We start from the raw sequence: 17,198 nt of genomic DNA on the forward strand, positions 1-17,198 counted from the left end.
ACTGGGAAAACCACGCGTTGGGCAAAAAACGACCGTATCCGGTCACCTGGGGCGGAGCGCCCGTTAGGGACGTGGACCCAGCTCCTCCCGCCGGCCCGAGGAAGAATGGGGAATCGCCGCTTGCAAAGATACATTCAGATGACTGCTGACCGTAAATCGAGTTTATTTGTGTTCACAGAACATACCGGGCGACCCCACAGCCGCCCCCGATAGCCCACCGACCTTTGACACTGTAGCCACCCCTTGGGGGCAACTTCGAGGAGATCCTCGGACAAGGACCTTATTCCCAACAGTCCGCCAAAGCCTCACACAATAGATCCGCGGAGGTGACATCCTGGAGGACGGAATACCAGTCCCTAAACCTAAGACCCGCCACCATCCTTGCCTCAGCCCGGGCGCTCTCCAGGACCCAGATCCTCTCCATTCCTTCTCGGGAGAAGGGTCTCCCTAAGTTCTGGGAGCCCTGCTTCCACGTTTCCCACAAAGCTCAAATACTAAGAGATCTGCATTTTCAGTAGGGGGGCACATCTCACACCCCTGCATAAGTTAAAATAAATATTACATACACCCCTCCATCACCTAGGGGAACATACATAAATACATATATAAATATTAATTAGGATCAATAAGAAATAAATTAATGACGCTCTTCCCCACCCGATCTCGCCCCGGAGTGTCGGTGCTCCTCTAATCCCAGGCTCGGGCTGGAGTCTCCGCTGCAGTGTTGTGAGTTAAAATTGCCTCGGAAGTCCCAGTTTGGGATACGCTCTCGCGCACCAGGTACACCTGGTGTTTCTTTGGTTTTTCGGATTCTTTTGAGGGGGATGTGGGGAGTCCCGGTTAGAAGGCGGCCGGGTGTTGCTGGAGAAATGTGCTGAGGTCCAGAGCGTAGTCCGAGGGCTCAGAGGTCAGATTAAGGGACTCGAGGACCGGGGGCGCAGGGGTGGGCGTGGCGGATGCGCCGCTGGAGGTGTCCTCTGGAGCCAAGGGTGCCGGCACACCCTCTTCAGCCATCAGGATCTGGCAGAAGATGACGGTAAGCAGAAGAAAAAGGAGCCTTTTGGCAGGGTTCGGATCCTCGACTGGCAGCTGGCGCCGGACCTGAAGAGAGACAACGAAGGGAAGGTTAGCTGAGATCTCGGGGTTCGGCTGTTCCGGCTGTTCCGGCTGCCCTGCCCCACCTGCTGCCTACTTCCTCGACACTCACCACTCGTGGGTACAGGACCCTACGGCTGCGCTTTCGATGCCCGCGGGAGGCGCTGGGGCGCGCGGCAGGGGCCACCGCGGGCTCCGGGAGAGGGTCGAAGGTGAAGATCTCAGGACCAGATCCCCGCCGGGGTCCGGGGCTGGTGGAGGAGACAGGGGTTGGGGCCCGCAGAACGGTCATGGTGGGGAGGGAGCTGCGAGAGTGACACATGGTGAGCTGAGCTGGGCGGAAGGCCGGATGAGGACCCGCAGTCGTGCGGAGCAATTTTTGTGCGCCCTGGAATGGGCGGATCCTTTTCGACTCCACCCACGACTGGGAGTGGTGGCCGGAGCGAGCTGGAAATTCCGAAGATTAAGCCGAGAGAGGGAGTGGCCTATGCAAGGTTAGGCGCCCAAGTGTGTTGTGAGTGTGTGAGTTGTGAGTGGAGTGGGTGAGTTCCCGGACTTCAGGCACATGTCGGGACATGTGGTAGATGGAGAGGGGCCAACAGACAGCTTAGAAGGTGGTTGGGCCACAGGTCCCATCTCTTGGGAAGCAGGAGGACTTAAAAAAGAAATCTTACTGCTACAATAGTGACCTAGCAAGTCAAGAAATTACAGTTACACAGGCACATTTATACCCTCGTAGATGCACGCAGAAAACGCACACACCCCAAGAAGAAAGTTATTAGTGAAATAGCCAAGACGACATGGAAAAATGAACTACACACAGACACAATGCTTCCTGCCTCAACACACACTGTATTGTAGGGGCAGTAAAAATGGTCTCTTCTTTGGCTGGTCTAATAATTAAATTGATATAAGATAGATTAACAGGAAAAACAACAAGTTTAATTACCTACTTCTGGAACCCAGGAAGCCATGAGACTCAAGGCAGTAAGGCAATTGAGGCTTATAAGCAATCTTGAGCTAGGGAATGGATCAGTGGCCTGGGGCTTCAAAGAGGAGGAGGCCAATTCAGAGGAAGATAAGAACCGAAGTTTGGGAGTCAGAAGTTTGCCTTGCCAAGAGTAAGTCTTTCAGATAAAAGGTTATCTGTGTAATAGCTCTCTTTATCTTTCAGGCCTCTATCTAAATTCTTTTAGCCAGTTGAGGGAGAGAGGTAAAAAGCTTTTCCTGAGTCTTCTGGGTGTTGATTGCCTTCAGCTCAAAATAATTCACATGGCATAGTGGCACATTTTGGGGTGGCCTATTCTGCTCTTCTTTAACGTGTACATAACACATGCATGTGCGTGTGCGCGCACACACACAGAGCAAAGGTGCAGAGACTTTGCAAGGATAACATAACAAAGCTACCCACTTAGATGTGTGCAGAAATGCTCACATAAGGCTGGTGCAGAAAGGCAAGAGGTTAGCAGCCACCCAGATTTGTCCCTTGTCATATAGAAAAAATAACAAAATTTATGTGAAGAACATTTTAAACTGTGAGATGTTATGCAAATATGGTAATGGTAATAAGAAGGGAGAGGCGCTTGGCTAAAAAAAAAAAAATAGAGAATTGACACATTTTCATAACTGCCTTAGAGACAGCTGCTCATGGACACACAATTTAACATCCTTTGAGCATTCACTGGTGCTGGGTACCCTGTTGAAGGTACTGATCAAAGTACTAGGGCTATGAATTCCAGCATATGGGCTGCTGAGTGAGGCAAGCCAGATTTAGTGGGCACCTCACCCTTGTGGGCCTTACCTTATGCATGCGGGGGGGGGGACCCCAATCAGGAGAACTGTTTTGAGGGTCTTTTTTAATTTTTTATTTAATTTTTTAAAATTTCCATCCAAGTTAGTTAGCATATAGTGCAACAATGATTTTAGGGGTAGATTCCTTAGTGCCCCTTACCCATTTAGCCTGTCCCCCCTCCCATAACCCCTCCAGTAACCCTCTGTTTGTTCTCCATATTTAAGTGTCTCTTATGTTTTGTCCCCCTTCCTGTTTTTATATTATTTTTGTTTCCCTTCCCTTTTGTTCATCTGTTTTGTCTCTTAAAGTCCTCATTTGAGTGAAGTCATATGATTTTTGTCTTTCTCTGACTGACTAATTTCACTTAGCATAATACATTCCAGTTCCATCCACGTTGTTGCAAATGGCAAGATTTCATTCTTTTTGATTGCTGAGTAATACTCCATTGTATATGTATACCACATCTTCTTTATCCATTCATCCATCGATGGACATTTGGGCTCTCTCCAAACTTGGGCTATTGTTGATAGTGCTGCTATAAACATGGGGGTGCATGTGCCCTTAGAAACAGCACACCTGTATCCCTTGGATAAATGCCTAGTAGTGCAATTGCTGGGTCATAGGGTAGTTCTGTTTTTAGTTTTTTGAGGAACCTCCATACTGTTTTCCAGAGTGGCTGCACCAGCTTGCATTCCCATGTTTTGAGGGTCTTAAGGAAACTGAAGACTAAGTGTAAAGGGGGACCCAAAGGAACTAGTGTTCACGCCTGTCTAATCAATAAGGTGGAAAAAACAAAAAGGTAAGACTTCATGGAAGAGTGGCATTTGAGATGACTTTGAACTGTGGGTGGGATACCACAGAGTCAGATGTGTAAGATGACTGTGAGGAAGAGAATGGAATCAGCAAAGGCCTTGAGCTGGAAAAGTACAGGATATGTTTGGGGAATCACAAGAAAAACAATCTTACAGTAAGTTTCCTGTAAAGGAGTAGTGGGAAGTAATGATACTTGAAAGGAGGTAGGCAGAGTGGAGAGAACTTAGCTGCCAGGCCAGGAAATTGAGTTTGACTCTAGATTGTGGATTCTGTGGGTCATGGGAGGATATAAAAGGAGGACAGTTCAAGCTGGGAACTAAGTAGGGCATGGGATAGGAGGCTATTGGAAAGGTTCAGGTGGAAGATAACAAGGGCCTGAGATGGGCTATGGCAGAGGGAACCAGGAAGAGGGGTGCAGTAAGAGACACTTGTAGCACAAGACCACAGAGATTTAATAATGAGATGGGAATCGTTAGAATCACGGAGCATGGAGAGTGCGGTGCTGACAGTTAAGAATATGAAGGCTTTAAGGCTGACTCCAGGGATTTGAAATGCATCTGGCTCAGGTCTTTACTCCAGATCATATTATGCCTGGTGCACACAGAGTACGTATATGATCTCTTCCATTACAGGCTGTGCTGTGTCACACATGTCTTTGTGCCCTCCATAAAACCCAGCAGAGTGCCTTACATGTAGTAGTGGCTCAACAGTCTTATTAAATGAAAGCTGAAAATGCACATATGGTATTCACACAGTGGCCGGGTCACCCCAAGCTTTGAGACATGGATACACTCTTTCAAGCCGCACATACAAAGTTACATCTTAAGAACAGCTGGGACAATTCTTTTTTTTTTTTTTTTTTTTTTTGAGAGACAGAGAGAGACATGGCACAAGTGAGAGAGAGCAGGAGACACTGAATCCAAAGCAGGCTCCAGGCTCCGAGCTGTTAGCACAGGGCCCGATGAGGGGCTCAAACCCATGAACAGGAGCTCATGACCTGAGCTGAAGTTGGACGCTCAACCAACTGAGCCACCCAGGTGCCCCTAGCTGGGACAATTCTTACACACATAACAAACAAGGAACAAATGATGGTGTTTCTCAACCAAGGACATGTGGGATGCAAATAGAGGACATCCCCAGAACTGGGCTAAAATAGATACACTATTTCTGTGTATACAACTGCTTCCTAGGCCTCTATGTTTCTTTATTTTACACCCATCATTGCTGTCTAAACTCATGTATTAAACACTTCTTCCTGACCAACATAAAACACACCTCTACAGAAACACATCCCTTTCCCATACCTGCCTTTCACACCTGCCACCATCCTTGTTTTCACACCCAAACAGTGAGCCCACACAGCTACCTGCATCCTTATTCCAAGGGAACCTGCACGCCACACAACTATTAAAATGAATACATGACTATTGGCATGCGTGCATGGACCCACATACGTGCTCACACAGATGTAAATTGAGGGTGGGGGAGATAGTGATGATGGAAGAAACAGGCTTGGTGGGAGAGAGGTGGGGGCACCCAAGGTCAGGAATGCACAACTTGTTTATGATGGAAATTTTCTCTAGGGCATTAGGCAGGGGAGGGGAAACAAAGCCGGCTGTCAGGATCTTGTTTCACCACTACCTCCCACATCTGGAATCTGGGCCTCCAGCTGGGCCTAGTTATCTTTACTGTCCTCCCGGCACAGAGAGACCTTTCTTTGTGGCAAGGCCAGAATGGGACAGAGCAGAACGAGACAACCCATACTGCTCACCATTCCTTCTCAACCAATGTCATCCCTGTTTCTGCTACCCTCAGAGACACACAGCTCTCCCCACCACCTCCTGACACACAGGAAGCTAGGGAAAGGTTGAGAGTGAATCATTAAGCCAATGAAAGGGTGCGGGGGTGAGTGCTGGGGGATGAGTTAAGGCCAGGAAGGGCCAGGGGCTGAGATGGCAGCTGCACCAGTTCTCACTGCCCTAATCCTGGGCAAACAGGCCGCTGGCCCCTTTCCATTCCACTGCTCTCACTACTCCTCATTTCCTTTCCATCTTCCCCAGGATTGCCATGCTCCTTCACTCCCCTCATTTGACCCGTGAGCTTGACCTCCTGCCAACCTCTTTCTTAGCCACTTGTGCATTTTCTTACAACACTTGCTACCTTGGGGAATCATTTTATCTATTTGTTTACTTTTTGTTGTTTGTCTCCCCCACTGGAATATAATCTCCATAAATATACAGGACCACATCCGCCCTTTTCCTCATGATGTCTTGGTGGTGTCTCCAGTACATGGCCTTTCACCTAGTAGGGGGTTCATGAATATTCTTAAATCCATCTTCTCTGAGGAGCTACCCCTCACCCTCAGAGGTATCTGTTTATCCAGCTGTGTCCCTTCAAAGGTCTGTCCCCCCCCCCCCCCCCAAAGCTTCCTCTCCAAAGAGGAGACGGGGGATGCTCAACTGTGGCTCAGGGGAATCTGCCATTAAATTGGAAATAACTGTGCAGGCGATGGTTGGCAAAGCCCTGGCCCTCACTCTGTATAAATCCCTGGCATAAGAGTGAGTCGTGCCTGTTGGCCACCTAGAGTATTGCTGCATTGCTGACTGAAGGCTAGTATGGGGGACAAAGGCAATGGGAAGGAGACAGATATTTGGAAGTGGGAACTTTTGAAAAAGGGTAACAGGGTTAGAGGGCTGGAGTCAGGGTACTCAAGGAACAGAAACAGAAAGCTCAGCAGCACCTGGATGTTTGGTAGATACTCAGTAACTTTGTTGACTTGACTTGGTTTTGCAGTAGAAAGGAGACATGATGTAGCAAAAAGAGCATATTAGAATCTAGTGGTGTTAGAGGAAACTGGGTTTAAACCCCAGCTTTGCTACCTATTAACTATATGATATTGGGCCAGCTACTTAATTTCTCTGAAAAGGTTCCCTCAATTGAAATGTGGGTGCACCTGCACCCCAAAGTTTATAGCAGCACTATCAACAATAGCCAAAGTATGGAAAGAGCCCAAATATCCATCGATGGGTGAATGGATGAAGAAGATGTGGTATATATATACAATGGAGTATTACTCAGCAATAAAAAAGAATGAAATCTTGCCATTTGCAACTACGTGGATGGAACTAGAGGGTATTATGCTAAGCAAAATTTGTCAGTCAGAGAAAGACAAATATATGACTTCACTCACATGAGGACTTTAAGACACAGAACAGATGAGCACAAGGGAAGGGAAGCAAAAATAATATAACAGGGAGGGGGACAAAACATAAGAGACTCTTAAATACAGAGAAAAAACAGAAGGTTACTGGAGGGGTTGTGGGAGGGGGGATGGGCTAAATGGGTAAGGGGAACTAAGGAATCTACCCCTAAAATCATTGTTGCACTATATGCTAACTAACTTGGATGTAAATTAGAAAAAGAAAAAAAAAAGAAAAAAAGAAAGAATAATGGGCAAATTGGCTTTCAGGTTACTGTGAGGATTAAGTATATAAGTATACTGCTCCTAGGCACATAGCAGGCGCTTTTTCCCATGATGGCCACTATTATGATTATATGAAGAGGGGCTACTTCGGGGGAGATATGGGCAGCAGTGAGCTAATCCAGGAGTAGAAGACCAGGGTGACAAAATAGCCTCAAAGTGCTAACGTCATCAGGACATAGAATTTCTCTTTTGGGGTGCCTGGGTGGCTCAGTCAGTTAAGCGTCTGACTTCGGCTCACGAGTTTGAACCCTGCATCGGGCTCTGTGCCGACAGCTTGGAGCCTGGAGCCTGCTTCAGATTCTGTCTCCCTCTGTCTCTGCCCCTCCCATGCTCGTACTCTGCTTTTCTCTCTCTCAAAAATAAATAAATATTTTAAAAAATTAAAAAGAAAGGAATTTCTCTTTCTCTTTTCGCCCCAACCCCTTGCTTCCCTCTCCATCTCAGGCAGGTTTTGTGGCTTTTTTCTTTTCTTCAGAGAAGCAGAGACTTCTGCATTCCTAGTTCTTGTTCAGCGAGTTGACTGATTTTAAACACCTTTCCCCTGGCCCCATGCACACACATTCTAGCTGGAACAATTCTTGCTAGAGGCATGGCAGTAGGGTGAGCTGGTGAATTCTTGGCAGCAAGTTAATAAATGACCCTCAAAGATGCCCATTTGGGCCTTAGGAAGGTCAAGATCAGGCCCTGACAGTTTTCCCTGATGCAAAAGGAAGGCAAGAGTGCCTGGAGCACCAAGGCAAGGTCACAAGAGAGCATGATATCCCCTGTCCTGATATACTGCCTGGTCCATGCTAGTTCAGTCCAACTCAACCAAAATTTCCTGGAGGCTGCTGAGAATGGGGAGCTGGGAAAGGACCCAATGTGCCTGTTCTTGTGCCAACACTGGCTTTCTAGGACCCGGTGTTGTAGTTCCTCCCTTTGGCCTCACATTTCTTCCTATCAGATAATAACTCCATGAAAGCAGGACTTTATCCATCTTGTTCACTGCTCTATATTCAGTGCCTAGAACTTTACTTCTCCATCATTACAGGCTGCCTGAAAAAGCTGGACACGTAGGGCCCTTTAACTCAATGTTACAGAGTTGTTCATGTGGGAAACAGCTTGCATCTCTCTGTAGAGTGCTCCCATGTCAGCATTGGAGAGTATGATTGCGATTTAATTCAAAGCATAATATGGGTGGTGGGGAAGGGGAAAGTGCAACAAGTAAAGTATTCCCCCCTTTGTCCGACCTTTTCAGACACCCTGTATTTACTGGATGAGTATCTGTAAAGTCAAGTGTTTAGATTAAAGGCTCTCTGATGTCTCTCCCTCCTCTGCAACCCCATGATTCACAGTGTCTCCCATGGGTTCTCAAAAGCTAAACTAGGCCTCCCTCCTATTTTCAACACAGCCACCATAAGCCCTTTTCTTTGAAGGTTGGGAGAGGCCTCTAGGGGTGGGATAAGAGCTCCAGGCTGGCCTGACTCCAGCTGCCAGCCGGCCCTCCTCCTGGTATTGCGTGTTAGCACTAGGGCTTGACTGCCTGCCAGGGGGTGAGCCCTGAAGCTGGTTTTCTGGGAAGGGTAGGTGCCTGTGTGACTCAGAACCAAGTAAGGGAAAAAACATGTTCACTCAATCTCCGGCACCCTCCTGCCTGGCCTGGCTTTGGCCATGAGCTCATGAAAGAGGAAGCTGGGCCAGGCAGACAGTAGCCCTGCCTTCCCTCAAGTTTTCTCTCCGTGGCCTCACAGATTCCCTGGAGTGTCTGGGCCTCATGTTGCCGTCATCCTGTCTCCAGAGTGGCCCTGACCCTTTTATGACAGTCTCCCTTCCCAGACGATTGGTCAGTTGTTTCCCCAGGTTGGAAATCCCACCCGGCACAGAAGGGGATTGCTCACAAGGGGAGGCTGAAAATACTCTATCCCTTGGGTCTGTTGATCTCCACCAGGAACCATGACTTGTTTGGGTTTGCTCCTGTAACCACTGAATCTCTGGAATAGACCAAGAGATTCTAACCCTGAGGGCCTCTAACCCTGTTTCAGGAAAGAAACAGAGGGTCTCAAACTACTGGGCAGCTGAGCTACCCTCAGGGTTGCTTTATACTGAGACTTATCTAATATTTTTGGCATGCAGAACAGTCCACTACCAGAAATGCACTTTTTATTTCAGTGGAAATTATGACAAGGATGGGCCACAAAGAACCTTCCTAACTCTCCTCCCCACTGTCCATCTTCTATGTCTTCCCCAGAGCTTTCTTGTTAAAAGATGGACTTGACTGGGGCGCCTCGGTGGCTCAGTCGGTTAAGCATCCGACTTTGGCCCAGGTCATGATCTCACGGTTCGTGAGTTTGAGCCCCGAGTCAGGCTCTGTGCTGACAGCTTGGAGCCTGGAGCCTGCTTTGGATTCTGTGTCTCCCTCTCTCTCTGCCTCTCCCCAGCTCATGCTCACACTCTGTCTCTGTCAAAAATAAATAAACTTAAAAAAAAAAAAAAAAGATGGACTTGACCAAGTCAGTGCTTGCCAAGCAATTCTGTGCCTCCAAACTCTCCAGTAGGGCTGCGCTGGTTTCCCAACCTAAGTCCGGGCAACTTCGTGGGCTTTCTCTCTCAACTCCCCCAATGCTTTCCTCCTGACCGGAGATACAGCACTATTTTTTCACATGTGCCAAACTCTTACCCATTGGACCCTTCACACATGACACATGCAGTTTCCTCTCTTTTTTTCCTCTCCATCCTCCTGGGAATACCCTGCCCTTACTCCCACATGCAGAATTAGTCCATCTACTTCTTTTTAAAAAAATATATTTATTTATTTTTGAGAGAGAGAGAGAGAGAGAGAGAGAGAGAGAGAGAACACAGGTGGGGGAAGGGCAGAGAAAGAGGGAGACACAGAATCTGAAGCAGGCTCCAGCACAACAGGCTGTGCTGACAGCTCGGAGCCCCAATGCAGGGCTCAAACTCACAAACCTGTGAGATCATGACCTGAGCTGAAGTCAGACACTTAACCAACTGAGGCACCCAGGCACCCCTAGTCCATCTACTTTGTACATAAACCTCTTGAGGCATAAAACACAATTTACTATAGTCATTTGTTTATTGATCTTTCTGATTGCCTGGACATGCCATTGCCCTTTCTGGTTGCCATGACCAGACACTGTGATGCAGCCATTTTGATGCCAGGAACATTTTGACAAGGCAAAAAAAGTTATTAAATTGGGGCGCCTGGGTGGCTCAATAGCTTGAATGGCCAACTTCAGCTCAAGTCATGATCTCGCGGTTTGTGAGTTCGAGCCCCACATAGGGCTCTGTGCTGACATCTCAGAGCCTGGAGTCTGCTTCAAATTCTGTGTCTTTCTCTCTGCCCCTCACCTGCTCATTCTCTCTCTCTCTCTCAAAAATAAACATTAAGAAAAGAAAGTTTTTAAAAAGTTATTAAATTGTCAGCACTTAGAGAAAATAAAAAAGAGGGGTGCCTGTGTGACTCAGTCAGTTAAGCATCTGACTCTTGATTTCGGCTCAGGTCATAATCTCACAGTTGTGAGTTGGAGCCCCACAACAGGCTCAGTGCAGAGTTCAGAGCCTGCTTGGGATTCTCTCTGTCTCTGTCTCTGTCTCTGTCTCTGTCTCTCTCTCTCTCCCTCTTTCTCTGCCCCTCCCCTGCTCATTCTCTCTCTCTCTCTGTCAGAATAAATAAATAAACTTAAAAAATAAATAAAATCAGAAAGAAATGTACAAACCAGGTTTTCTCAACCCATCTCTATGGGTTGTGCTCATCCTCTCACCTTTTCACATAGAAGTTGCTAGTGTTTGATGATATTATCTTTTATGAAAAGTCAGGTATATTGAAGTATAGCTTACATACAGTAAAATGCACCCTTTTTAGGAGTACAGTTTGATGAGTTTTTTTTTTTTTTTTTAATTTTTTTTTTTTTTTCAACGTTTTTTATTTATTTTTGGGACAGAGAGAGACAGAGCATGAACGGGGGAGGGGCAGAGAGAGAGGGAGACACACAGAATTGGAAACAGGCTCCAGGCTCCGAGCCATCAGCCCAGAGCCTGACGCGGGGCTCGAACTCACAGACCGCGAGATCGTGACCTGGCTGAAGTCGGACGCTTAACCGACTGCGCCACCCAGGCGCCCCCAGTTTGATGAGTTTTGACAAACTCATATAGTTGTGCAAATGTCACCCCAACATGATATAGAATATCTCCATTGCCCCAGAAAGTTCCTCATGCTCCTTTGTAGTCAATACCTGCTCTCCATTCCCAGCCCCTAGCGACCACTGATCTGATTTCCATTCATGTAGTTTTGCCTATCCTAAAATGTCATATAAATAAGACTATATGAGACACTCTTTTGTGTCTGGATTATTTTGCTTAGTATAATATCTCTGTGATTCATCCATGTTCTTGCACAAATCAGTAGGTCTTTCCTTTTGATTTCTGAATAGTATTCCATTGTATAAATATACCACAGTTGGCTACTCATTCACCATTGGTGGACATTTGTGTTTTTTTCTTCTTTTTGGCTATTATGAACAATGCTGCCGTGAACTTTTTATATGACTCTTTTTGTGGACATGCGTTCTTATATTTTTCTTGAGTAAGTATCTAGGAGTAGTATAATTAAGTATAGATTTAACTTAATAAGAAATTTCCATGTTGTTTTCCAGAGTGGTTTGCCATTTTATTCTTTGACAGGACTATTTTTTTTTTTAATTTTTTTTTTAACGTTTATTTATTTTTGAGACAGAGAGAGACAGAGCATGAACGGGGGAGGGGCAGAGAGAGAGGGAGACACAGAATCGGAAGCAGGCTCCAGGCTCTGAGCCATCAGCCCAGAGCCCGACGCGGGGCTCGAACCCACTGACCGCGAGATCGTGACCTGAGCTGAAGTCGGACGCTCAACCGACTGAGACACCCAGGCGCCCCTGACAGGACTATTTTAAGGAAGCTGCCTCAAAACATCTCTGTTGCTGGGGCAGCTGACTGGCTCAGTTGGTAGAGCATGCAACTCCTGACCTCAGGGTGGTGAGTTCAAGCCCTACTTTGGGCTAAGTATAGCTTACTTAAAAACAAAACAAACAAAAAATCCCCGTCAACCAAATCTGCCAAGTGAAAATGTTTTCTTCATCAGAGAACAGGTTCTCTTTTAGATTACCTCAAGGGACAGGGATGGGATGGAATGCAGCTATGTCCTTGGTTAGCTATTGATCCTCTAAAGGACTGGCATGTCCTCAGGATGCTGCAGCAATTTCCCTTGGAACTGCAGCAGCTCCAAGAACACACCCTCCTGACCTCACCCAACAACCTTGTGGCTCAGTATCTCTGTCTGCCTTGCTTCCCACTCCCTTGTAGGCACTGTTCTTTCTGACTGCTATACATGAATCAATTTAGTTAGTCTTCACAAACCCCTACTATTATTATTTATACCCTCATTTTACAGAGGAAGAAAATGAGAGGTTCAATGAGGCAGCTCAGTTTCCCAAGACTGCATTACTATAAAGTAGTAGGAGTTAGACTGGATCTCTGGTCTATCTCATTCTGCAGTCCAGCTGTGTGGCATATTGGTCAGAGTGAAGTCCAGAGCTAGTCCACTTGGGTTCAATTTCATTGTTCAAATTTATATAGTATTTGTAGTAAGCCTCTGAAAAGAGGGCTTTTATAACATCTATTTTACAAGTGAAGAGATACCAAGGCTGTTATGCAATAGCGGAGGGTGGGGGGAGTGCTAGGATTGCCATCCAGGAAGTTTGGTTCCAGAGACAGAGCAACCAACCTCTATGTTTTCCTGTCTTTCAACAATCCTCATTATTAATGTTATTATTTGGCTCACTGCCCTGGCTTTTAGTGTCTTTGGGGTTTTACACTGCTTTGACATTTGCATCTTTGCTTAGGTTTCACTTTCAAACTCTGAATGTGTTGTGCACTCACTCCCCAGGATGGAATAACTTTGGTGGGTAGGACTTTTGGGCATGGGTACCCCTGGCTATATCACTGCCCTTTGAGAACTGCCTCTAGCTCAGGCAAGAATCCTAATCTAGCAGGCAAAGTCAGGGAGGTAAGTTATTTGCAGAAATAATGCCCAAGAAATCTCCTTCAGCTCTTATCTCAAGAGGATAAGGACTTGAGATCATCTGAAGGGATTATTTGCTTCCATAAACAAATTTTTTAAATATAATTTATTGTCAAATTGGCTTACAAACAACACCCAGTGCTCATCCCAACAAGTGCCCTCCTCAATGCCCATCACCCATTTCCCCCTCTCCCCCACCCCTACCCACACACCCTCATTCCATTTTCTGTATTTAAGAGTCACTTGTGGTTTGCCTCCCTCCCTCTCTGTTTGTAACTATTTTTCCCCCTTCCCTTCCCCCATGGACTTCTCTTAAGTTTCTCAAGATCCACATATGAGTGAAACATATGATATCTATCCTTCTCTGACTGACTTATTTCACTCAGCATAATACCTTCCAGTTCCATCCACATTGCTGCAAATGGCATGATTTCATTCTTTCTCATTGACAAATAGTATTTCATTGTATATATAAACCACATCTTCTTTATCCACTCATTAGTTGTTGGATATTTAGGCTCTTTCCATAGTTTGGCTATTGTTGAAAGGACTGCCATAAACATTGGGGTACATGTGCCCCTATGCATCAGCACTGCTGTATCCCTTGGGTAAATTCCTAGTAGTGCTATTGCTGGGTCCATAAACAAATTTTGAATTCTTTCAGATGAGAGACAATCATTGAACCCCTTGTCAGGGCTTAATACTGTACCTGGCACATATTAGGTACTCAATAGATTTTTACTGATTGGTTGATTGACTGATTGAATGAATGAATAAAGGACCCAGATTCTCTTAGTTTAGCTCTGTGCTGTCCCATAGGGTTGCATGTAGCTATTTAAATTTGAATTAAAGAAAATTTAAATGAAGATAACGATGGTTATCATATTGGAAAGCATGGATATAGCACATTTCTATCATCACGGAAAGTTCTATTGGACAACACTGGGTTAGATGATGGGGTGAGAGAAGGAAAACTGGTGCATAGGGGAAAACATTTATTGAAGGCTGATAGCTTTACCTTGATTTTGATACTTTTAAAACAGCCTATGGCACAAAAACAGACACATAGACCAATGGAATAGAATAGAAACCCCAGAACTAGACCCACAAACGTATGGCCAACTCATCTTTGACAAAGCAGGAAAGAACATCCAATGGAAAAAAGACAGTCTCTTTAACAAATGGTGCTGGGAGAACTGGACAGCAACATGCAGAAGGTTGAAACTAGACTACTTTCTCACACCATTCACAAAAATAAACTCAAAATGGATAAAGGACCTGAATGTGAGACAGGAAACCATCAAAACCCTAGAGGAGAAAGCAGGAAAAGACCTCTCTGACCTCAGCCGTAGCAATCTCTTACTCGACACATCCCCAAAGGCAAGGGAATTAAAAGCAAAAGTGAATTACTGGGACCTTATGAAGATAAAAAGCTTCTGCACAGCAAAGGAAACAACCAACAAAACTAAAAGGCAACCAACGGAATGGGAAAAGATATTTGCAAATGACATATCGGACAAAGGGCTAGTATCCAAAATCTATAAAGAGCTCACCAAACTCCACACCCGAAAAACAAATAACCCAGTGAAGAAATGGGCAGAAAACATGAATAGACACTTCTCTAAAGAAGACATCCGGATGGCCAACAGGCACATGAAAAGATGCTCAACATCGCTCCTCATCAGGAAAATACAAATCAAAACCACACTCAGATATCACCTCACGCCAGTCAGAGTGGCCAAAGTGAACAAATCAGGAGACTATAGATGCTGGAGAGGATGTGGAGAAACGGGAACCCTCTTGTACTGTTGGTGGGAATGCAAATTGGTGCAGCCGCTCTGGAAAACAGTGTGGAGGTTCCTCAGAAAATTAAAAATAGACCTACCCTATGACCCAGCAATAACACTGCTAGGAATTTACCCAAGGGATACAGGCGTACTGATGCATAGGGGCACTTGTACCCCAATGTTTATAGCAGCACTCTCAACAATAGCCAAATTATGGAAAGAGCCTAAATGTCCATCAACTGATGAATGGATAACGAAATTGTGGTTTATATACACAATGGAGTACTATGTGGCAATGAGAAAGAATGAAATATGGCCCTTTGTAGCAACGTGGATGGAACTGGAGAGTGTGATGCTAAGTGAAATAAGCCATACAGAGAAAGACAGATACCATATGTTTTCACTCTTATGTGGATCCTGAGAAACTTAACAGAAACCCATGGGGGAGGGGAAGGAAAAAAAAAAAAGAGGTTAGAGTGGGAGAGAGTCAAAGCATAAGAGACTGTTAAAAACTGAGAACAAACTGAGGGTTGATGGGGGGTGGGAGGGAGGGGAGGGTGGGTGATGGGTATTGAGGAGGGCACCTTTTGGGATGAGCACTGGGTGTTGTATGGAAACCAATTTGACAATAAATTTCATATATTGAAAAATAAATAAATAAATAAATAAATAATAAATAAATAAAATAAAAACAGCCTAGATCAGTCTTCTCTCATTAGATTATGTTGCATACTGCCCATTTAGAAGTCTCGGAATCACTTCAGAAATCTATTATTGAAAAAGAGAAATATATCTCTGATCACACCCATGACCCAAACTTCTGAGAAAAAGAAGACAGGAGATTGAAGGAGGAACTAAAGCCACAGTTTTCTTTCTGTCATAGGCCACAGGGAACTAACCCTTCCAGGGTGACTTGTGCCCATTATCTCATCTGGTCCTCTCAACAGCCCTGTAGGACACAGAAGGGCAGTGAAGGTAAGTGGCTGAAGGTCATGTACTTGTGAAATGGTGGAGGTAAATCCCCATACTCAAAACATCAGTAGATTGAGTAACAACTGTGTTCCAACTAAGAGCAGTAGAAGACAGAAGGATGGATAAAATATGCTTTAAGAAGCTTATAACCCAATGAAGGGAAAATAAGAGAAACACATAACAAATAATGCCCAAGAAATCTCCTCCAGCTCTTTATCTCAAGAGCATAAGGACTTGAGATCATCTCGTGATGATCCCCAATGAAGGGGAATCATGGGATCACAATTCCCAATGAAGGGAAAATAAGAGAAACACATAACAACTATATAATTGTACATATATACACGTGTATTTATGTGTGTATATTATATACATACATGTATACATTAATATGTGTACATTATATGTATGCATAGACATATATATGTGTGTGTGTGTATATATATACACACACACGTAATAGCATATAACTAACATTTGTTTGGTATATTAGAACTTATAAGTACTTTTCCTCAGCAAACAACTATGATGAATGTCAAATGAATGGAATGTTGATACAGAAAGCAAGCATTCTAGGAATTCAGAGCAGGGTGAGATCACTGCAGGATGGGGTGAGGGGGAAAGTTTTCGTTGAGACACAGAACTAGCAAGAATGCTGGGCAGTCACACAAACCCAAATACAACTTGTTGCTTCTATACTAGAAATCTGCCGTACTCTCCATTGCTTATAGTTTTTAATGAGGTGATTGTAAATTCATTTTACTTTCTAGAAAATAAAATGCTAACTGAGTGCTTAGAGGTCTGTGTTTTCTCTCTGATCCTCCATCCAAATGATCAACATATTAAAAACAACAACAAACCTCCCACACTTTTTTTTGAAATTTATTGTCAAATTGGTTTCCATACAACACCCAGTGCTCATCCCAAAAGGTGCCCTCCTCAATACCCATCACCTCCCCTCCCCTCCTTCCCACCCCCCATCAGCCCTCTGTTCTCAGTTTTTAAGAGTCTCTTATGCTTTGGCTCTCTCCCACTCTAACCTCTTTTTTTTTTTTCCTTCCCCTCCCCCATGGGTTTCTGTTAAGTTTCTCAGGATCCACATAAGAGTGAAAACATATGGTATCTGTCTTTCTCTGTATGGCTTATTTCACTTAGCATCACACTCTCCAGTTCCATCCATGTTGCTACAAAGGGCCATAT

At 45.0% G+C, this 17,198-nt stretch overlaps 1 protein-coding gene across 1 annotated transcript; it reads right to left on the reverse strand.

Annotated features, from left to right (window-relative positions):
* Positions 1–143: 143 nt before the first annotated feature.
* On the reverse strand, positions 144–1,469 carry IER3 (immediate early response 3). The gene is made up of 2 exons (XM_042938157.1): positions 1,208–1,469; positions 144–1,101 (listed from the first exon to the last, which is right to left on the reverse strand). The coding sequence occupies exons 1-2, from the start codon at positions 1,415–1,417 to the stop codon at positions 841–843; spliced, it is 471 nt and encodes a 156-aa protein (XP_042794091.1). The 5' UTR covers positions 1,418–1,469; the 3' UTR covers positions 144–840.
* Positions 1,470–17,198: the final 15,729 nt, after the last annotated feature.

The sequence above is a fragment of the Panthera leo genome, chromosome B2 (genome assembly GCF_018350215.1).
Source record: "Panthera leo isolate Ple1 chromosome B2, P.leo_Ple1_pat1.1, whole genome shotgun sequence".
In the NCBI taxonomy this organism is placed as follows: Eukaryota; Metazoa; Chordata; class Mammalia; order Carnivora; family Felidae; genus Panthera; species Panthera leo.

What these genes read in the sequence shown, in the direction of transcription:
- IER3 (XM_042938157.1), bottom strand. Translation starts at nt 1,417, where the DNA reads ATGTGTCACTCTCGCAGCTCCCTCCCCACCATGACCGTTCTGCGGGCC. An exon ending in GGGTCCTGTACCCACGAGTG is followed by an intron (nt 1,102 to 1,207) that starts GTGAGTGTCGAG and finishes GTCTCTCTTCAG; the next exon opens with GTCCGGCGCCAGCTGCCAGT.